Raw genomic sequence first — 23532 nt, 5'->3', positions numbered from 1 at the left:
ACAGAAAATAAATGAGAAGAAATGCAATAGCCTCCTAGTATTGCATCACTTCTGGGAAGACTTCTTCCTTTGGGAGAGGGGGGGGGGGGGAAATTCAATTTAAAATTTGCCATTTTTTTTCCAATGGAGTTAAAGGAATTTCTCTCAGCTGATGCTGGCTTTCTGTGGTGAGAATGGGAATGTCCCATCCTTGCCTGCCCCATCATAAATACAAGCTTTCACACACAAAAATGTCAGGCTATGATACTATTGATAGGACTAGGGGGAATGGAATGAAGCTGGAGGTAGGGAGATTCAGGCTGGAGGTGAGGAGGAAGTTCTTCACCATGAGAGTGGTGAAGCCCTGGAATGGGTTGTCCAGGGAGGTGGTTGGGGTGCCATCCCTGGAGGTGTTTAAGACCAGGCTGGACGAGGCTCTGGCCAGCCTGATCTAGTGTGGGGTGTCCCTGCCCATGGCAGGGGAGTTGGAACTAGATGATCCTTGTGGTCCCTTCCAACCCTGACTGATACTACGATACTCAAGAAGAAAATCCCCCCCCAAACAAACAACAAAAGGCCCTCCCAAATAATCTTGACTTCTGCATGTCATCTTCCTCAACAGTTGCCTTCCTTGGGGAACTACAGAGTGTTTGCATTTACAGCCTGAGCAGAACATTTTCCTTTTTCCCCTCCCATTTGAAGAAATACAGCCTCAATTCCATGAAGAAACTCTGCCACACCCAAGCAATTTCTTCTAGGGTTTCTGGCAGACCAGGAGCCAAAAATTGCACGTCAACATTTAGGTCTATTCCAGGAAGCTCTGCACGCACTTTAAATGCCCTCCTACCTTTGCTGCAGAAGGCATGGCCTGAATTGGATGTGTATGTGCTGCCCAGCCAGAAGAATAGCTACAGACAATAAAAAGGGTATAAAAGATTAATTTGAGATGTGACACAGGTCTCCTGCTGTGCTCCAGGTACCCACACAGAGGCCCAGGGCAGAGTGGGAGAACAGACCACCCTGTGCAGGATCCTGCACTGCTCTGCAGTTACCTAGGTAGATCTAGGTGGAAATGTAAGCCAGATAAGCACAGGACTGTGTAGTAAATGCATATGCAGCAGCTGGATCTCTTAAAAATCCATTATCCCCTCATTTTACATTTTGCAAAGTGAGGGGTTTTTGGTAAACAAAACCAAGGAGGATTTGGGTGTCATTTGGAACAAGTAGAGTTTGTTTGTCCTACCTGCCTGAAGATGAGCTCAGTTTCCTGAGAACAGGCATTACTGAGCCCATAAATGGAAAGCTTTTATTCATAATCTATTTGTATGCTGCAGTAACAATACTGAGGGCTGAGAAATGCTTGAATTTCTGACAGAAGCAGCATTCTCTGTAGTGGAAAGGTCACACTGCACAAAGAACCACAGAAGCAGCTGAGGCACAAGGAAGTGTCACCTGCGGAACGTTGAATGAAAAGCAATTGAAGCAATTGTGCAGGTACAAAAAATCACCACTAAACTTGAGATCCTGGATAAACACTCAACACACCCTCTGTATTTGTAATCTATCTTCAAGTCAGGCCTGGCTTGGGCAAGGGAGCCTGTGGTACAAGTTTGATTTCTGACTTACTTATGAAACATTCAGAATATTCTGTAGGTGGGCCTCAGAAAGCACTCCACGGTCTGCCAGTAGTAGGCAGGAGCCCAAGCAAGTTGTCTGCTCAAAAGCCAGATTTGAGAGTTCACATACTTCTTCCCCCTTAAGTATTGCATTCAATGACATTAGAAGAATAACTTCCAGGGCACAGCATCCATCACACATTCCTCAGGCTGCTCAAAGAGAATCCGAGTTATTTGCCCAGTTTCAGCTTCTTGCTTGCAACCAGAAACTGCAGGGACTTAAAAAGCCTGAAACACGGTTATGAAGTCTGAGCTTAACAAGCAGTCATACATCACACAAATTAAGAAACACTCTTTGCAAATTTGGGAGTGTTGAAACTAAACATCACACATCCTGTCTTCTCATAAGGAAGGAACAGGGACCCACAAGTGACTTCATCTCAGAACCCAAAGACAGACTTAATCTCCCAGACAGGCTTAAACAGCTTAAACTTTCCCACTTGTACAAAATCCTCCCCCGCAATTACAAGTTGTTATGCTTCCTTTCTATGCTTTGATGCCATAAATTCAATGTTTCCCTTGGAAGTGCTGTTCACATGTACACTTGTGCAACATTTAAACTGAATACATAATCTAATGCTGTCAAAATAGCTCATTACTGGGGTCTCGTCAAGTTCCACAAGCCACATGATACAAACAATATTGCCCTCGCTGCAGAAACGTGTTCATGTTCCAAATCTCCCTTTGCTAGAAGAATTAAATTGCTATCAGTTTTCCTTCACAGTATCACTAAGTTGGAAGAGACCTCAAAGATCATCGAGTCCAACCTGTCACCACAGACCTCATGACTAGACCATGGCACCAAGTGCCACGTCCAATCTCCTCTTGAACACCTCCAGGGATGGGGACTCCACCACCTCCCTGGGCAGCACATTCCAATGACAAATGACTCTCTTGGTGAAGAACTTTGCCTCACCTCAGGCCTAAACTTCCCCTGGCGCAGCTTGAGACTGTGTCCCTTTGTTCGAATAGAATAAACCAGGTTGGAAGAGACCTTCAAGACCATCGCGTCCAACCTATCATCCAACACCACCTAATCAACTAACCCATGCAACCAAGCACCCTATCAAGTCTCCTCCTGAACACCTCCAGTGATGGTGACTCCACCGCCTCCCCGGGCAGCCCATTCCAATGGGCAATCAATCACTCTGTGTAAAACTTCCTCCTGACCTCCAGTCTAAACCTCCCCTGGCACAGCTTGAGACTGTGTCCCCTTGTTCTGGTGCTGGTTGCCTGGGAGAAGAGACCAACCCCTTCCTGGCCACAACCACCCCTCAGGTAGTTGTAGAGGGCAATGAGGTCACCCCTGAGCATCCTCTTCTTCAGGCTAAACAATGCCAGCTCCCTCAGCCTCTCCTCATAGGGCTTGTGTTCAAGGCCTCTCCCCAGCCTTGTTGCCCTTCTCTGCACACGTTCAAGTGTCTCGATGTCCTACTTAAACTGAGGGGCCCAGAACTGGTCACAGTACTCAAGGTGCGGCCTAACCGACGCAGAGTACAGGCTCAGACCATCCCTGAGGAGAGGGAACATTCACATACCAAGAGACAATTCTCCAGGCTAAGATGAAGTCTGATCTGGAAAGCAAATCACTTAAGCAGTGAAAGACCACAGCAGAAGGCAATTTGTATTTTGGTAACCTTTCCCCATATATAACTCTGAGTTTTCCTGACCTCTACTATTTTTATTTCAGCAACTAAGCAAAACAATAAAGTGACTACTTTAGGTCTGCAAACACTCAGCCTCTGAGATATTAATTATCTTTTCTGAATGGTGACTTCAAATTATCAGCAACCTCAGTCATCCACTTTGCCAGACACTCCTCTCCCCCCCTCCAATTCCCTCCAGCTCACAAGCTGCCTAAGCATCCAGCTTCTTCTGGGACATTTTCAGCAAGGCAGATGGTTCTTGAAGGACAAAAATCCACAAGATGATCAATTTAGGAGGACAATTTTCTGTTGCTTTCTGGACACAGATTAAATAAAATGCACTGTTTAAAATACAGCACAGATAGGTAAAATCAAGCAGGTTGTTTAGGATTTCCAGATTTTGACCAGCTTTATGAGCAAGGAAACATGATAAACACAGAAAGAGGTCTTCTGATGCTAGTTCAACACTACATAACTTGATTCCTTCCTCTCTCTTTTGAAAGCCACATTAGCTGAGAGCAGGGAAATCATTTCTCTCTCATGGGTTGGGCCTAGTACATACACAGACCTCCAACAGGTCCGTCAAAGACAAACCTGAGACTTCCATTCTGGAAATAATTGACAAAATCCTCTTTAAAACCACAGCTACTACAGAAACCATTTCCTTATGTGCAACTGCCCTTGACAAAACCTCCCTCATTATCAGTCAAGCCAGCAAAACACAAACCTCCCTGAAAACAAACAATGATCTGGAGGACCACAATAGACTGCCCATGAATTATGGAAAAGCCAGGTTGTATTGCAGCCCTGGAAGTTTCCACCTCTCAGTGATGCTTCAGAGATCCTGACTGCTCAACAGAAGTGGGGAAAAACAACACCTTAAACCACAAGTATTAGAAATGTTTCACCCTTTAGTATGGGAAAAGAGAGAGCTCCCCAAATCTACCCCTTCCAAGCTAAATACACGACCAATGGTGCCTTCCTCAGCAAAGTGAGGCTCTAAACAGTGCCAGGAAAAGAAGAAGGGGGAAAAAAGGCAATATGAGCAGTTGGGTCTCATGAAGATTAGTTACCCCAGAAAGCCAGGTACATGATCTTTTAAAGCATCCTTTTTCTCTTCCCAGGAGACCCTAGTCAGCACACTTACGTCTTTTATACACATCAGGAACAAGTTCATTGTTTGAAGCAAGTCTCTTCATGCCTCTTCTGGAGGAGAGGACACCAAGCAGGGCCTAACCAAAACACATGCTTGGCTCAGTTCTGTGCATTTTGTTACAGGTCATTTTTTTTTATTAATTAGTTTTTGGTGTGGGTTAGGGTTTTGGGATTTTTTTTTCCCTTGATTTTAATTCCATCCTAATTATTTCATGTTAATAGAATAGAATAGACCAGACCAGGTTGGAAGAGACCTTCAAGATCATCACGTCCAACCCATCTACCAATCCAACCCACCTAAACAACTAACCCATGGCACCAAGCACCCCATCAAGTCTCCACCTGAACAACTCCAATGATGGGGACTCCACCACCTCCCCAGGCAGCCCATTTCAATGGGCAATCACTCTCTCTGTATAGAACTTCTTCCTAACATCCAACCTAAACCTCCCCTGGTGCAGCCTGAGACTGTGTCCTCTTGTTCTGGTGCTGGCTGCCTGGGAGAAGAGACCAACATCCACCTGTCTACAACCTCCCTTCAGGTAGTTGTAGAGAGCAATAAGGTCACCCCTGAATCTCCTCCTCTCCAGGCTAAGCAACCCCAGCTCCCTCAGCCTCTCCTCATAAGGCTTGTGTTCCAAACCCCTCACCAACTTCGTTGCCCTTCTCTGGACTCATTCCAGCAAGTCAACATCCTTCCTGAACTGAGGGTTACCTAGGCTACAAATCCATTCAGTTCTGTAATTTAACATTTTTCAATACAGAATTTGAGCAGCATTTCTCCTGGGAATAAAGGGAAGTGATGAATTGCAGAAGGGTGAAATGAGGGAGAACAGAGCTTGGGAAGAAAAAAACCCACAACAGAATTCAGAACAACTGTGCAAAGGGGAAAGCACCCAAAATAACACTGACTGTTAATCTCACACAAGATCTTAGAGCAGTTTGCCAACATCAGGTATTTGGGCAAGTTTTTCCATACTCTTCAGAAAAGATACTTTAAAACCACAATTAGTGTGCCAAAGAAACCTTTAAGATCTGGGGAAGAGGGTGGTGGTGGGGAAACATACAAACCTACTCACTAAGGGAGGCTGGAAAAAAGAAAAAGTGCTTTCAAGCATCCAGGTGTTGCAAGAGATTACAGAAAGTCACAGGTGTTGCCTATAGAGATCAGAGAAACTCTGCATTACTCCATGCACCAGATCATAGTATCATAGTATCAGTCAGGGTTGGAAGGGACCACAAGGATCATCTAGTTCCAACCCCCCTGCCATGGGCAGGGACACCTCACATTAGATCACGCTGGCCAGAGCCTCATCCAGCCTGGGCTTAAACACCTCCAAGAACGGGGCCTCAACCACCTCCCTGGACAACCCATTCCAGGGCTTCACCACTCTCATGGTGAAGAACTTCCTCCTCACCTCCAGCCTGAATCTCCCCACCTCCAGCTTCATTCCATTAAAGATTCAAATGTAGGTAAGTAGAGAAAGGTACTAAAATCACACTAATGTGATTTTTGGTTTGAAACAGCAAATAGGAAGATGTGCCTACTGAGACAGAGGTATTTTATGCCACCGCAGAGATGTCTCAATTGATTTGCTTTAAACAACTGTTAACACTTCTCCCAGGCCACACACAGTATCACTAAGGTTGGAAGAGACCTCAAAGATGGAGTCCAACCTGTCACCTCATGACTAGGCCATGGCACCAAGTGCCACATCCAATCTCCTCTTGAACACCTCCAGGGATGGTGATTCCACCACCTCCCTGGGCAGCACATTCCAATGGCGAATGACTCTCTCGGTGAAGAACTTTCTCCTCACCTCGAGCCTAAACTTCCCCTGGCGCAGCTTGAGACTGTGTCCCCTTGCTCTGGTGCTGGTTGCCTGGGAGAAGAGACCAACCCCTTCCTGGCTACAACCACCTTTCAGGTGGCCACATCCACCTCAGGTGAACCTACCATGTGGTAGTGTTATGTTTGCACCATCAACGATTGCTTGTGCCAGTTCGTGATCGTTGCTCTCGAAGGCATGAGCAGCAGCCTTGAGGGCGTCCCAAATCTCCTTGCGGCCTTCGAAAGCCGGCGCGGTGTCCCAGAACTCATCCCTCTTACTGCGCAGCTGGCCGTCTGTCATGGGGTAATCGCTTTTCCATTTCGGCTTCTCCTTTTTCAAGGGCTGGTTCCGACCAAGAGCAACTGTGGAGGAGAAAGAGGAAGGGAAATTAAAACAAGGCCACAGTACAAAAAATATCATTGAAATGCCCTTTGGTTATTCTGTTCAGGATCTACGGAGCTAAAGTTTGTTTGGGGTCACTCCTGATCCCTTTTTCCATGTCTTCTGAGGTATCACCTCCCTTACCCTGGGCTCCAAGGCTATCTTCCTGATGATTCTAGACATGAGGAGGAAGTTCTTCACCATGAGAGTGGTGAAGCCCTGGAATGGGTTGTCCAGGGCAGTGGTTGAGGCCCCGTCCCTGGAGGTGTTGAAGCCCAGGCTGGATGAGGCTCTGGCCAGCCTGATCTAGTGTGGGGTGTTCCTGCCCATGGCAGCGGGGGTGGAACTAGATGATCCTTGTGGTCCCTTCCAACCCTGACTGATACTATGATTTCACCTGCGCCCCTGAGCACCCTACAACTTCTCCCCAGGCTCCCCAAAAACTGAGCACCCCTCTGCCTGGGCTGTGCATGCCTGACTGGCAGACTCACACATAGCACAGACATCTTCCAAAGGCTGTGGCAGCAGAACAGTTAGATGGTGAAACTGCACTGCATCTGCACACTTCTAGACACACTCTCTCTGCTCAACAACCCTGGTCCTTTATTAATACAAGAAGCCAAGATGGTGAAACTGCACTGCATCTGCACACTGCTAGACACACTCTCTCTGCTCAACAACCCTGGTCCTTTATTAATACAAGCAGCCAAGATGGTGAAACTTTACTGCATCTGCACACTGGTAGCCACACTCCCTGCTCAACAACCCTGGTCCTTTATTAATACAAGAATTTATTTGTATCATCTCCTTTTAAACAGATTTGGTTTAGTGGAAGTATATATAGAAAGGCAAATAGGATACACAAAGGCTAGAATTGTCAGAGACAGGAATCCCTAAAGAATAATCCAGGAAGCCATCAAGCTTTCAAAAGTGGTTCTCTCATTCACAATAAACACAGAAGCATTTGTTTTGCTTTAGCTCCAGCTATTTTTGTGTAATAGTCAGTTAAGATAAGCACATATGGATGATGTTGGTGGATTAAAGCTACCTGCTCAACTGCTTGGCTAAGACTGTGGTAAACCCTTCACTTCCATTTGTGGGAGTAAGGGGTTCTTTCATCCTCTGTTGAAAGAAAAAGGAAAAACAAGGGAGTAAACTTCTTCAGTGTGCCCTGAATTTCTCCCTGCAAGAGGTAAAATCCCATTTCCTTCAACCCCCTCCTGGCAGTGAGAAGGTTGATGACCTACAAGGACAGTCAAGGAAGAGTGCATTCACAAACCACAAAAACACTTCTCACCACAGCTCAATACCACAAAACTCTGAATAGTTCAGATGTATCCACAGGGAATAAAGTGACCTTTAACAGTTAAATGAAATTTAAGTGTGCTTCCAGCTGAAAATAAGCAGGCCCTCCATAGGACAGGTCATAGAAATTGGGTGATGAGTACTGAAGGCTATTGAAAGGCAAGTCGGCTACACAGCACTGAACTCAACCAAGGATCCCACCACATATGATGCTGGGGAGGCCCTTGCTGTCCCAAGAGAACAGAGGAACTCCAGCTGCTGTCAGGCCAGGGAAGCATGAAGGGATGAAGTTTGGCACCCCACATCCACATTACCAAGGATAAAATATCTCTTTAAAGAATGAGACACCACAGCTGCTACAGTATCAAAGCCGGCAAAGTAAAGCTGCTGCTTATCAGGTGCTCCTGGCTAGTCTGCAAGGATGGGAGAGCACCAGGACAAGCACAAGGACTATTTAGCATTCTGTATCCTCTGTGCATCCTTAGAGATTCCCTTTCTCTAAATCCTCTTCATTTTTCTGGCAGAAAGTTGACAATAGCTGACAAAAAAGACAAAAAAGCCCCTTGCATTTCACCTCCATCTTACTCCAGCATTCTGCTTTCACTGGAACAATACAGCAATGTCTAAATATTCTTCTTAGTTCTCACTCTAGAGTTAGATTGCATCTCCACAGCTAACTACATGTGGCAGAGTGTGTGGGGGTGAGGAACATGACTGAGAAGAATAAGTGTCAATGTATCAGAAATACTCACTTCAGGTAAACTCTAATGTTTTGCAAAACCAGGATTTAATTCAAATATTCCACCTCCTTCCTTGACTACTTTTTTTTTCCTGCCACAGATGCACTCAGCTGGTTTCAGAAGGGCACTTGACATGGAGCATCATCGCGTCCAACCCATCAACCAACCCAACCCACCTAAACAACTAAACCATGGCACCAAGCACCCCATCAAGTCTCCTCCTGAACACCTCCAGTGATGGTGACTCCACCACCTCCCTGGGCAGCCCATTCCAATGGGCAATCACTCTCTCTGTATAGAACTACTTCCTAACATCCAGCCTAAACCTCCCCTGGCACAGCCTGAGACTGTGTCCTCTTGTTCTGGTGCTGGTTGCCTGGGAGAAGAGACCAACAGGCCTGTCTGTTGGATGCCTGTCTACAACCCCCCTTCAGGTAGTTGTAGAGAGCAATAAGGTCACCCCTGAGTCTCCTCTTCTCCAGGCTAAGCAACCCCAGCTCCCTCAGCCTCTCCTCATAGGGCTTGTGTTCCAAACGCCTCACCACCTTTGTTGCCCTTCTCTGGACTCGTTCCAGCAACTAAACATCCTTCCAAAACTGAGGGGCCCACAACTGGACACAGTCCTCAAGGTGTGGCCTAACCAGTGCAGTGCACAGGGGCAGAATGACCTCACTGCTCCTGCTGGCCACACTGTTCCTGATGCAGGCCAGGATGCCATTGGCCCTCTTGGCTGCCTGGGCACACTGCAGGCTCATGTTCAGCCTACCATCAACCAGCACCCCCAGGTCCCTCTCTGCCTGGCTGCTCTCCAGCCACTCTGACCCCAGCCTGTAGCACTTCATGGGGTTGTTGTGGCCAATGTGCAGAACCTAGCACTTGGATGTGTTCAATCTCATGCCGTTGGACTCTGCCCATCTGTCCAGCCTGTCGAGGTCCCTCTGCAGAGCCTCTCTACCCTCCAGCAGATCAACTCCTGCCCCCAGCTTGGTGTCGTCAGCAAATTTACTGATGATGGACTCAATGCCCTCATCCAGATCATCAATGAAGATGTTAAAGAGCATGGGGCCCAGCACTGATCCTTTGGGCACACCACTGGTGACTGGCCGCCAGCTGGCTGTGGCACCATTCACCACCACTCTCTGGGCTCAGCCTCCAGCCAGTTCCTAACCCATTGCAGTGTGCTCCCATCCAAGCCATGGGCTGACAGCTTGGCCAGGAGTTTGCTGTGGGGGACGGTGTCAAAGGCCTTGCTGAAGTCCAGGTAGACCACATCCACAGGCCTCCCCACATCCACCAGGAGGTCACTTGATCACAGAAGGAGATCAGGTTGGTCAGGCAGGACCTGCCCTTCCTAAATCCATGCTGGTTGGGCCTGATCCCTTGGCCATCCTGTAAGTGCTGTGTGATTGCACTCAAGATGACCTGTTCCAGCAGGCATTTCAACTTCACACAGGCTTGAAGGAGACCAAAGGAAATACACAAGGTCACTCCTCACACCTTTTACCAATCTAACTTTATATTACCAAAGGAATACCTGAGTTTGGAATTCCAAATGCCATTCACGTTGAAGAAGCAGAGACATAAGTGACTGAAAAAAAAAATAGGATGCTTGAAAGAATTCCTGCTGGAAAGGTGACATTGCCAACTATTTGAAGGCATGAACCTTCTGTTAAGATTTCAAAAAGAAAATGAAAGAACATATATATATATTAGAGGATATTTTTGCATGGAAACAAAGTCAGATGATAATTAGAAGTAGCAAATTACAACAGCCTGGCACACCAACAGTGTCTCCAGCTGTTATTTTGTATCCCATGCAGAAACTAACAATAATAAACTTCTGAGACCTTCCCTGTGACCACAAACATTTATGGCTTTTTGCCTCCATGGAATTGCTTCCATTTGCTGTTCAAAGAAGTGCTGACCATTTAACAGATTTCAGAACAGCAGACCCAAGAGTTTACAAAACACCAAGTTTCCTGGCAAAGCTCAGCCATTAATAGGCCAAGTCTTTGCTGAGCACACACAAGCTGGGAGCTGATGATGGTCCAGGCTGGAACAACGGTGAAGGAGGCAGCCCAGAGAAGATGGACTGCATGCATTAAACAGTGTATTGTGAATAACCTATGTAGTAAAACACTTAAGGAGTTGTTTCCTTATTAATGCTTATCAGTCAGAACATTTCAGACAGACAAACAGGGCAATGTAAAAAATTTGGGTCACTGGGCATCTTTTCTTCCAATCTACTTCAGCTAACATCTGTTTGCATGTACATTCAATGAATACTAATTTACCCCACAGGGCCCTCTCCTTCTCCCCAAACATTAATTATGAAAGTGGGTTAAAGGCACTTCCCACAGTCCCCAAGCACGGCAGCATTTCCTGCAGACAGCTCTGCCTGCCCCTTATCCAGCACCACCACACAAACTGCAACAGGCCATTTCTCTCTCCTGCTTCCTCCTCTGCCCAAGACAGCATCCAAATAGATTGCTCTTCACTGGACAAGAATAGAGACTAAAGAGACAGAGAACCTAGCAGTCTCAAATAACTTCTCCCTGGAGATACAATCCTTCCCACTCAGACAGCAGTGATGATAAACCTGGAGATAAAATCATCTTTTCTTTCTTTTTTTTTAAGCTGGGGAGAAGGATGGCAGAAGAAAGTGACTCTACAAATGCCTCTAAAGCCAAATCCATCCCAACAAGCCATCCATCCCAGTACTAAGCTTTTCAACACAACTTGGCTTCCTGAGTCAGTATTTGAAAAGATCTTTAGAGTGATTACCAAGTGTTAGAAGTGCTGCAAAAAAAATCCCCTCCTAAAAGCTTTATGCCACCCCTGAAGAAATATCCCCTGTCTCTGTAGCTGTGTGGATAGATGGAGCAGCAGAGATGCAAGAAACTTCAGACATGTGAAAACCCTCATGTGTAGAACAGCCCAAATCTTTCACTTCCCATCTCATGATTTAGTCACTGATCTCCTTCTATGATCAGGTGACCCGGCTGGTGGACGTGGGGAGCCTGTGGATGTGGTCTACCTGGACTTCAGCAAGGCCTTTGACAGTGTCCCTCACAGCAAACTGCTGTCTAAGTTGTCAGCTCGTGGCTTGGACTGCAACACTCTGTGCTGGGTTAGGAACTGGCTGGAGGGCCGAGCCCAGAGAGTGGTGGTGAATGGTGGCACATCCAGCTGGTGGCCAGTCACCAGTGGCGTCCCCCAGGGATCAGTGCTGGGCCCTGTGCTCTTTAACATCTTCATTGATGATCTGGATGAGGGGATTGAGTTAGTCATCAGCAGTTGCAGATGACATCAAGTTAGGAGCAGATGTTGGTCAGTTAGAGGGCAGAAAGGCTCTGCAGAGGGACCTCGACCGACTGGACAGATGGGCAGAGTCCAAAGGGATGGCATTCAACAAGTCCAAGTGCCAGGTGCTGCACTTTGGCCACAACAACCCCATGCAGAGCTACAGGCTGGGGTCAGAGTGGCTGGAGAGCTCCCAAACAGAAAGGGACCTGGGGGTGCTGATTGACAGCTGCCTAAACATGAGCCAGCAGTGTGCCCAGGTGGCCAAGAGGGTCAATGGCATCCTGGCCTGCATGAGGAATAGTGTGGCCAGCAGGAGCAGGGAAGTCTTTGTGTCCCTGTACTCTGCATTGGTTAGGCTGCACCTTGAGTACTGTGTCCAGTTCTGGGCCCCTCAGTTTAAGAAGGACATTGAGACACTTGAACGAGTCCAGAGAAGGGCAACGAGGCTGGGGAGAGGCCTTGAGCACAGCCCTGTGAGGAGAGGCTGAGTGAGCTGGGATGTTTTAGCCTGGAGAAGAGGAGGCTCAGGGGTGACCTTATTGCTCTCTACAACTACCTGAAAGGTGGTTGTAGCCAGGAAGGGCTTGGTCTCTTCTCCCAGGCAACCAGCACCAGAACAAGGGGACACAGTCTCAAGCTGCACCAGGGGAAGTTTAGGCTGGAGGTGAGGAGAAAGTTCTTCACCGAGAGAGTCATTCACCATTGGAATGTGCTGCCCAGGGAGGTGGTGGAGTCACCATCCCTGGAGGTGTTCAAGAGGGGATTGGACGTGGCACTTGGTGCCTCTAGTCCAGACCTCTAGTCATGAGGTCTGTGGTGACAGGTTGGACTCAATGATCTTTGAGGTCTCTTCCAACCTTAGTGATACTGTGAAACAGCAATACGTGACTTTCTAAAAATCAAGGTTTGGGACCACATCAAAGGGCTTCCCCTTTTGTGTAACAACTAGTCAGAATAGGCAATGAAACACAGCAGCAATCTGAAACATGTTGTCAGGTATTTATGGTGTCACTTTCTGATTCCTTGCTTAGTAAGTGAACCACAGCTCAAAAGCAAACGCTGCCTTCGTTTAAGACCACGCACATCAGAGGCACAAGCAGTTTGCAAGACGTGGAAGAGAAAGGAACATCTGCATTAATTTTTCATCTTATATCACTTCAACATAAAGAAGGAATTATTAATATCCTCCTTGAAATGATGAACAGTTTCATAAATGCCAGGAAGGCATGTTTGCTCTGAAGCGATGCTGCAAGTTGCCCATCACAAGAGATGCCAAGGGTTGACATTTTTGGCAAGAGATTTATTTAGGAGGGAATCTGAAGACCATTAACAGCCTAGTTTTCAAAAAGGAAAAAAAAATTCAGCACATTAGTGACTGGTTATTCCTGCTCTAATAGCTCACAGATATTCAGGTAGTGCTGTGCATCCTAAAGAGGGGTAAGATACTGCTGACGAGCTGCAGTATCACAGTATCACCAAGGTTGGAAGAGACCTCGAGGATCATAGAGTCCAACCTGTCACCACAGACCTCATGACTAGACCATGGCACCAAGTGCCATGACCAATCCCCTCTTGAACACCTCCAGGGATGGTGACTCCACCACCTCCCTGGGCAGCACATTCCAATGGTGAATGACTCTCCCGGTGAAAAACTTTCTCCTCACCTCGAGCCTAAACTTCCCCTGGCACAGCTTGAGACTGTGTCCCCTTGTTCTGATGCTGGTTGGTAGAGAGAAGAGACCAACAGGAACTTACTTAAGAGTAGCCTCTCAGAAAGGAGAGCCACACAGCCTTACAAAGGACCAGAGGGGTTACTGCAAAGTGACTGCAGATGTTCTCTGTCCTCCTGGGTATCAGTCCTGTTCTAGCCAGAGAGTTGCGTTAAAGATGCCTCTTGCACTGTTCCCTGCCAGTCTGAATTCCACCTCTACATAGAATAGAAAGAATAGAACAGACTAGACTAGACCAGACCAGGTTGGAAGAGACCCTCAAGATCGTGTCCAACCTATCATCCAACGCCACCTAATCAACTAAACCATGCAACCAAGCACCCCATCAAGTCTTCTCCTGAACACCTCCAGTGATGGCAACTCCACCACCTCCTCGGTGGTTCCAGGGTACACAGCACTAACATCAAATAGCATTTTTAGGAACTGCTAAGGTCCATTCCAGTTAATGGCAGAAGCAATAGCTAAGCAGGTAAGAAATCCCAATAACTACTAGCTGCAGAATCAATTTCCGAGGGTTCAGCATGGACAGGAGAAGAAACCCTAACCCAAATCCAACTAGCTGGGCACTCTGGGATACACTGGGAACTGATGCAGGAGACAGGATTGCAGTGGTGTGCAGCAACATGGAGAAGCAGTGAAGAAGAGGCTGATCTCATCTGAACTCAGTATCCACCCATCCAGCATGTCTGCCATGCAGGTGTCCCCATACATGCAACATCCAAGCACTGCTTGAGCCCCCCTCCCTAGTCAAGCATCCCTTATTAAAGTGTTTAATACCTCAAAATGACCCAAACCCAGTGTCAAACAAGCAGCAGGCTGTTTCTGCCCCATCAGTTTCCCCTTCACAGGCAGAGGAGGAGACTCAGGGGTGACCTTATTGCTCTCTACAACTACCTGAAGGGAGGTTGTAGACAGGCAGAGGTTGGTCTCTTCTCCCAGGCAGCCAGTACCAGAACAACAGGACACAGTCTCAGGCTGTGCCAGGGGAGGTTTAGGCTGGATGTTAGGAAGAAGTTCTATACAGAGAGAGTGATTGCCCATTGGAATGGGCTGCCTGGGGAGGTGGTGGAGTCACCATCATTGGAGGCGTTCAGGAGGAGACTTGATGGGGTGCTTGGTGCCATGGTGTAGTTGTTGAGGTGGGTTGGATTGGTTGATGGGTTGGACGCGATGATCTTGAAGGTCTCTTCCAACCTGGTTTATTATTATTATTATTAACCCTGGGATTCTAGAGGTAGCTGCCACTGTCTGACCCACTACTCATACCTCCTGGCAAACTACAAAGTCTTCTTTTTCTGAAGGAAACTCTGCAAGGATTTGGAAAATAAGTCTATTTTATAACCCTTCCCACAGCTTCCCATCAGAGCAATGGAATCAGAAGGTTATCTATGTTTCTTTTCAGCCAGCTTACACAGATAAATCCAGATATTTAAAGCAGTTTCTGAACAGAATGTCAAAAAACCTCTCTGCAGAACTTTTTTTAACAGCTACTGTATTTGTTATGTCCCTGTCACTGTGGATCACAGCACTGCTGCCTCCTCCAAAACAGACCAGATGAGGAGGAGCAGCTGGTAATGGCAAAGCCTCATACTAAAAGCCAATATCCAGCTAAAGCACTCATAACTCCCAGTTTATACACCCAGGAACTGCAGCACTTGATAATCAAATGGGAAAGTGTTTCTGCCCCACAGGGCTCACTGTCAAAGCAAATAACATATATGCAACAGCTGAATGAGGCATCAGACAGCTCACAGGCTCTGGAGAAGGACAGGCGGACCTCTGCTTCCAATTGTGAATTAGAATTTCTTCCTTTCCAGTTACTGACCATGTAGGTAACCCTGTAAAGAGAGGCCACAGGATATGGTCTCCTACTGCAGCTGAGAGTTACCTCTGGCAAGCAAGCTAAAAACTTAAGCATTTGGGGAAATGTGTCCTTAGCTGTCAGTCAGCCTTACATGAGCTTTTCCTTCCCACCTCCTTTCTTTCAAGTATCTTTCACCTATTTCTTAAAATAATGTTAGGAATGAAATTTGGCATTTGAAATTCAAGCAAGTGCTCCACAGCAAATTCCTTCCTTTTCTTTCGAAACAGAAGCATATGTTGCTTGTAGCATTAGTCTTTTGCTGCTGCTGTAAGAGGCAGGAGAAACTCTCCCAGTTTGGCCAAAACATGCTGGAGAAGTCGCTGTGCACACACAACCAACCCAGAGGATGGAGAGAAGAGAACCTGGCGGTGCAGTTCCTAAGAGAAGATGCTTGAACAGGACTTATTCCCTTTCAGGAGTGGAGACCCAAAGCCGTTGATCTGCATGCATCTACCAACAGCTGTGCAAACAGGAGACCTTTCTGTGCTTTCACATGTTTGCTGATGTGTGTGAAGACCAACACACAGTAAGGAACAAACACTGAGAAAGGCTGTCATGGAAAGACAGCCTCAGCCGGTGAAGCAGGACGTAAGAGCAGCTAAAGGCAAGTGCCACAAAATCCAAGTGTTAGGATGACACTGAGATGACACTTGGTAACAGGAGAATCTGGCAAGCTCTGGTAGTATTTTCCTCCTTTTGTTTTGGTAGGAAAACATGTAAGAGATGGAGACAACTGCTTAAAGTGTTGAGAGACCAGTAAGACTTTGGATGAACTGTGAGGAAAGGAGCAGGAGTGCCCAAGAGAAGTGCTGAAGGAAGGACAGAAAAATCACCAGAGCAGTCTGTCTGAAGGGGCTGGATGAGACAGGTTCTCAGAAGCTATTCTCAATAGAAAAAAAAAGGAAATTTGATGACTGTCAGGCTCCAAAGGAAGAGAAGAGAAATTATAAGCTGTCAAAGAAACACCACAGACCCAGCCTTGCAGAGGCTGAGGCCCTGAGCCCACAGCACACAGGTACTGGTTGGTTTCCTGAGTGTGCAGCCACGCAGAAGTTCCACAGGAGAAGCAATATCCTCCCAGGGCTGTGCACTTTGAGAAACAGCAATGGGTAATTATTTGAAGACAGTCAGGAGAAGCTAATAAATATTACATAAATTGAATTAATGATAAAAAAATATTTCCCTTCCAAAATTGCTTCCCTGTTGAGGATCACTTGCTAACAAAGTATGTTTCCAAGACAAATGAAACGCAAAGTAAGAGTTTATTACCCATACATTTTCTTTTAGTAATAGTCCCAAGGGTTCCCCTTCCCACAACCAGTGAGCAGTATTCTATCAAAGGAAGCTCATTTTAAATCTGTTTTGCTCCAATTTCCTCATAAGCTATCTTGTAATTTGGTATCAATAGCTAGACACAGTTCATCCTAATCATTACCTTAGCATTGTTCTCTAGTGTAATCCCTTCAGAAGTGTTTGCAGGAAAAGGCAGTAGAAAGGAGAGGAGCAGACAAAGCTGAGGAGGGGGCAGGAGGGGAGTGTATTGCACCCACAAAGTAGACAATTTGGATAACATTAAGCAGCATGCACTTACACAATTTAAATTACATTAAGCAGCCCAGGCTTACACAACAACAAAAAAATGGCAGAATCTTGTCTGCTTATTGCCTGGTATTCAGCGTTTCTATTGCTTCAGAGGGTGACATTTCTGCAAGGCAAGAACAGTGTTTTGGAAAGGAAGGGCTTCCAGAGAGTAGTAAAAATTTTCAGCCTTACAAATGAAACATTTTGCTGAACAATTAACCTTTCCTCACAAGGAAATGAAGGAGCACTGAGATTCCAAATTAAAACTACAGGAAATACCTATTAATATGGTCCTGAGAGTGTCCAGAGCAGTGTAACATTCCTGGGGATCCTGTGGCATTGAAAAAGACATGAGCTTTCCAAATGCTTTGTGCAGATAAACAGAATCAACAAGGTTGGAAAAGACCTCAAAGATCAGCAAGTCCAACCTGTCACCCAACACCTCATGACTACTAGACCATGCCACCAAGTGTCACGTCCAATCCCCTCTTGAACACCTCCAGGGATGGTGACACCACCACCTCCCTGGGCAGCACATTTCAATGGCTAACAACTCTCTCTGTGAAGAACTTTCTCCTCACCTCCAGCCTAAACCTCCCCTGGCATAACTTGAGACTGTGTTGTCCTGCTCTGGTGCTGGTTGCCTGAGAGAAGAGACCAACCCCCTCCTGGCTACAACCTCCTTTCACATAGTTGTAGAGAGCAATGAGGTCTCCCCTGAGACTCCTCTTCTCCAGGCTAAACAATCCCAGCTCCCTCAGCTTCTCCTCATAGGGCTTGTGCTCAAGGCCTCTCACCAGCCTCATTGCCCTTCTCTGTTCAAGTATCTCAATGTCCTTCTTAAATTGAGGGGCCCAGAACTGGACACAGACAATGCTTGAACATAAGTTAAGTTTTAAGCTTTTTTTCATGAGGGGGAACTTGGGAGAGTGAAACAAACACTAAAAGAACAACTGTATTTCCTGGGAAAAAAAATCCAAGTTGTGTCTTTAAACTGATATGCAATAAAACACCAGGCTACAGACTCAAATCCACATTATAAAGGTGTAGGCAAACCAGCTAATTTTGAGCCAGACAAGAACTTGGGGCCTGAAACTTCTTACAGCAGCAAACCCAGCAAAGATGCATCTGCACACAAGCAGTAAACCCATCAACCAGCCCCAGTTATTTCCCTTTTCTTCTAAAGAGGATGAAGGGCCAACAAGGATGATCAGAGGGCTGGAGCACCTCTCCTATGGGGACAGACTGAAGGAGTTGGGGCTGTTCAGTCTGCAGAAGAGAAGGCTCTGAGGTGACCTAATTGTGGCCTTCCAGTATCTGAAGGGGGCCTACAGGAAGGCTGGGGAAGGACTTCTCAGGATCTCAGGTAGTGATAGGACTAGGGGGAATGGAATGAAGCTAGAGGTGGGGAGATTCAGGCTAGATGTGACGAAGAGGTTCTTCACCATGAGAGTGGTGAAACCCTGGAATGGGTTGTCCAGGGAGGTGGTCGAGGCCCCGTCCCTGGAGGTGTTGAAGCCCAGGCTGGATGAGGCTCTGGCCAGTCTGATCTAGTGTGTGGTGTCCCTGCCCATGGCAGGGGGGTTGGAACTAGATGATCCTTGTGGTCCCTTCCAACCCTGAATGAAACTATGAAACTATGAAGGATAGAAGGAAAAAAAAAAACAAACAAGCAAACAAACATCAGATGGAGATAGGAAAGAACCAGTGGGGAACAGCAGACTGATCACCATCATTCTTCTCCAAGAGCTGCCTGCCAGACACAACATGTGCTGGTGCTAAATGATGTATGGGGTCCCTCTGGGGAAAGGGCTGCCATCAATCACTTGTGCCACCTCGATGCTCAATGCCAGCCAGCCAAACACTGCTGTGTCCCCTAGAAGCTGGTCACCTGTGCTGGCACTAGGGATGCTGCAAAGCACTGCTCAAAGAGGGAGCAGGGAATGTGCCTTCCCTGCCTGTGCAGGTGTCTTCTCATCTCTTAACACAACATCTTCCTCCAAAGGAGCTAATTGCACAGAAGAGGCTGTAGTGAATAAGATGCAAGTTACACCCGTAATTACAGGCAGCGTTGGACACTCGTATGTGCACAGTTTCCCTGCCTCCCAGCATGAACAAGACACTAAATCTTTGCAGAGTCAATCCAGAGACTTCACAGCATGAGATAGAAAACTGATGAGAGGATGAGGGCATGTGAATGTGCTGGACAAAGAAAAATTGACTCTAATTACCAGCTATTACCACTGTATTTTCCATTTCTTCCATAATTCAACAGGAACTGCAGAAGAAATCAAGCAAGCTTGGTATTTCCGGGCAGCTCATCACATTTCAAAGCAGCCAGCAGTACTGCATCAAGAAATAAATGCTTCTGACTATTGAGATTTGCTCCCTGATGCTATGCCAGATCCAAACATCCCACCTCACCCCAACACACAGAGGATCTATTCGGATTACCACGCTGGGATACACTGCGATAATCTAGGCTGCCTTTCACGGGCACTGAGCCTGTATCAGTGCATCCCATGTGTCATATTTTGTCTCAGGTGAGGTGAAATTCGCAGCTGAGAGCCAGCTGGCAAGAGGTGAACTTCAGCCTCCTCTCTGTTCGTGCAGGTTTTGTGAGGACAATTCCACTGCTGCCAGAGATGCGAGAGCAGGACGGCAAACCGTGGCAGTTACAGATGCCCTGGATAAGCGGTGTCAGAGCAATAATGCAAACAAAGCCACTGTGAAGTTCTCTGCTCTCATTTGCCTCAACATTTCCAATGACATTTTTCAAAGGAAATTGTTTGCACTAGTCTCTCCTCAAAAGCTCAGCACTATTTCCTAGCATTAATTCTGTGGCTTTATTACTAGCTCACAAAAGCTTGGTGGTTACTCCTGAGCCCTGCCTCCCCACCCAGCGTCCAGCTGGAAGCACAAGCAGAGTGTTTCTTGATCATCTGGATTAAGCTCATGATGCATCACCACTTCTCCCAACAGATAAAATACCTAAGGAGTAAACACCTTTAGAGTCACCACCTCAAATTCTTAGTGCCTTGGTCAAGGGGTGGTGACAAATGAAGCAAGAACATGACTGGCAGGGCAAAGGCCAGAGGATGCTCATCTGTCTCTACCTGACAACGTCAGAAGAAACTTTAGAGCAAACAAGCCTGCTTCCACACCAACAGGAAGAATGGCAGCAGCTATATTGGCTGCTCAGCATTAGCTTCAGCCTCACAGCAAGGTTCTAGCAGCACTAAAGTGGAACAACTTCGAGGGACAGACATTATCAATGCAATTACCTGTCAGTGCTGTTTACTCTAGAATTTATACTGCTCCTATCTCTGGTAGCTGCATGCTTTCAACTGGATGCAGAACAGGATAAAGATTTACCCATTCCCAAATCACAGCATGCAAGCACCAAAACCTTTACCTGTACCACCCTCAGTACACAAGTAGGCTACCTTTTGGAAACTGTGACAAGAACCATTAAGTGAGCTGCCAGGAAAGGAACAAAATTGTGTTTGAGACAGGCTGCATGAAGCACGTGGTTCTTTTGACTTCTGCAAAGCATAGCTGAGTTAAAATCCAGTCTTAGCTGGCATCAACGCAGCCTCTTACATGCAAAACAAAACAAGCGCAGCGCACAGCACAGCGGAGCTGGAAGCAGTTGTGGGAATGCAGTGGGAAGCTGCACAGAGCTTACCTAAAGTAAAGCCCAGTGCTCCATGAGGAAGAATGCAACTCAGCAACTACACTTTTAGAGTACTAACCCTTTTTTGTGTCTTCCCCTTGAGTCAGTTAATAAGGAAACTTCAGACACATCAGCTAGAACTGTACAGCGCCGAGTTCCTCTGATGGTCAGCTCCATGCTGGCTGTGGTGCGGGAACCTGCCTGCTGCCCCACACCAGCAGCACAGACCTGTCTCATCTGCTAGCGTGGATTTCACACAAGGAAAGATCTAGCATTCCCTGCTGAATATGGACACTGTCCTGGCACAGAAGATCCCTTGATCATGTTCTCCCTATGCCCACTACCAGCATCCATATGAGATGCTAAGGAGAGGTTTAGATGTTTACTGGAGGCTGATATCCCTCCTGCCAAAAAAAACAGAACTGGAAATGCTGCAAGTGCTTCCCCACATGCTAACAGCCAAGTTCTTCGTGCTTTGAGCAAGGCACAAACCAGGGTCTGGCTCAGCAGAGGTCAAACCAAAGCTTTTGTGCTTTTATTTTGGCCTAATCCATGGGAGCAGCACGACCAGCAGCAGCCACTGCCAGACTGACGCCGCAAGGTTATCACAAATGCTCTGCGTTCAGTAAGTGACAGACTGGGACATCTGTTGTACACCTGGTCTGTTCAATGCACCACCAGTACATTCAACACCAGCACAATTTTCATTAAAAAAATAAAAGGGGGAAAAAAAAAAAAGACAGCCTTATCTTTCATCCTGCCAGAACGACACAAAACATTAAGCTGGTAATGTCCTTTAAGGAATGAAGCTGGCTCCACCTCAGGTGCAACCGTGCTGCAAGCAGCCGGCACACCCTCCGCAGCAGACCCACGTGCAGTCTGTGTACACACTGAAGACTGAAGGATGCCACCAGTGAATTCATCTTACTACATTAAGTAACCCAGACTACTGCAGCTCTTAGCCCATTCACTGCACCAGGAGGAAGGACAGCTGGGGCACTTCAGCGTCCCAACGGAAACAAGCTTAGGCAGCGCTACAGAGATTCAGAACTAGTTTCAACATCATTGAAACCCTTTTAGGTCACCATTATGGCTCAAAATTTGAAAGCAGAGATCTTAGAAAACCCACAGGCATCCCCTAATGTAAAATTGCTACTAGGAGCTGCAGAAGTCAACCAATTCTCAGATCCCATCTCACCAGTGTTAATCTGCATCAGGCTATGTTGCATTAAACCCTTACACCAAAATCTGAGGTAGACCAGAGTGGGAATAGACCAGAGTGGGAATAGACCAGAGTGGGAATAGACCAGAGTGGGAATAGACCAGAGTGGGAATAGACCAGAGTGGGAATAGACCAGAGTGGGAATAGACCAGAGTGGGAATAGACCAGAGTGGGAATAGACCAGAGTGGGAATAGACCAGAGTGGGAATAGACCAGAGTGGGAATAGACCAGAGTGGGAATAGACCAGAGTGGGAATAGACCAGAGTGGGAATAGACCAGAGTGGGAATAGACCTTCAAGATCATCGCATCCAACCCATCAACCAATCCAACCCACCTAATCAACTAAACCATGGCACCAAGCACCCCATCAAGTCTCCTCCTGAACACCTCCAATGATGGGGACTCCACCACCTCCCCAGGCAGCCCATTCCAATGGGCAATCACTCTCTCTGTATAGAACTTCTTCCTAACCTCCAGCCTAAACCTCCCCTGGTGCAGCCTGAGACTGTGTCCTCTTGTTCTGGTGCTGGTTGCCTGGGAGAAGAGACCAACCTCTGCCTGTCTACAACCTCCCTTCAGGTAGTTGTAGAGAGCAATAAGGTCACCCCTGAGTCTCCTCTTCTCCAGGCTAAGCAACCCCAGCTCCCTCAGCCTCTCCTCATAGGGCTTGTGTTCCAAACCCCTCACCAACTTCATTGCTTTCACCCACTCTGTATAATAAGGGGTATAATGCACAGGATTGGTGGCCAATATTACGTTCCTAAGGAACACTTAGGTGAACATGGCATTGCTTGCCATGTCCCTTCTGCCATGCACAGCAGTCTCAAATTCCAGAAGGGGCTGAACTAAAAAGTCTCCGAGTGGGTAACTGCTTTTACAATGACCAATGATTAAATGAGCTTAGCTACAAGATCTAACACCACGTCTTGAATTTATTCCAGTGTCACAGTTATTGGCAGGGATAAAGTTTCACATTAGCCAATTAACTGAATGCACTATTACTGTATCTCAGCTACTTAAGCTCATCAGTTAATTAAGAGCTCAGCATAAGCTGAAAATAGAAATCTTACCTGACACACATGCCAACCACGTATTAACTTCTTAATGATTCCATTTTACAGCTCCACACTACATTCCACAGGTGCCACTGGGAAAACTGGTAGGCAGCTCCCAAGTTGAAGGAGCAGGTGAAAGATGCAGAAGCAAACATTTGAAGATTTAACCCAGGAAACTGTATTTCTTAGAATGCTACTTGCTGCTCTCCTAAGCTCTATTTTAAGAGGCAGCTTTTCCCGACGAAATTGCCGTTTCACACTCATCACAAATTGCTTTTGTATCATTTTTTTATGTACTTCCAACGTGATCCCCATTTAAAAAGTGTTCTGTCTTATTACTGCCTAACTGAAGCCCACCCACTCGCTTTCCCAGGGACTCTGC

At 46.7% G+C, this 23532-nt stretch overlaps 1 protein-coding gene across 1 annotated transcript in view; it reads right to left on the bottom strand.

Moving 5' to 3' along the window:
• The window catches only part of UBTD2 (ubiquitin domain containing 2), a 76241-nt gene that overhangs the window by 29821 nt on the left and 22888 nt on the right, over positions 1-23532 (bottom strand). The window contains exon 2 of the mRNA XM_068160130.1: positions 6414-6650. Within this exon, the coding sequence (XP_068016231.1) occupies positions 6414-6650 (237 nt within the window). The remainder of the gene's footprint in view (positions 1-6413; positions 6651-23532) is intronic.

Source organism: Melanerpes formicivorus, unplaced genomic scaffold (genome assembly GCF_026170545.1).
Source record: "Melanerpes formicivorus ecotype bairdi unplaced genomic scaffold, bMelFor1.0.p_v2 SCAF_2, whole genome shotgun sequence".
NCBI classification, from domain to species: domain Eukaryota; kingdom Metazoa; phylum Chordata; class Aves; order Piciformes; family Picidae; genus Melanerpes; species Melanerpes formicivorus.
Note: the sequence above shows the minus strand (reverse complement) of the source record. Positions and strands in the feature narration are given on the sequence as shown.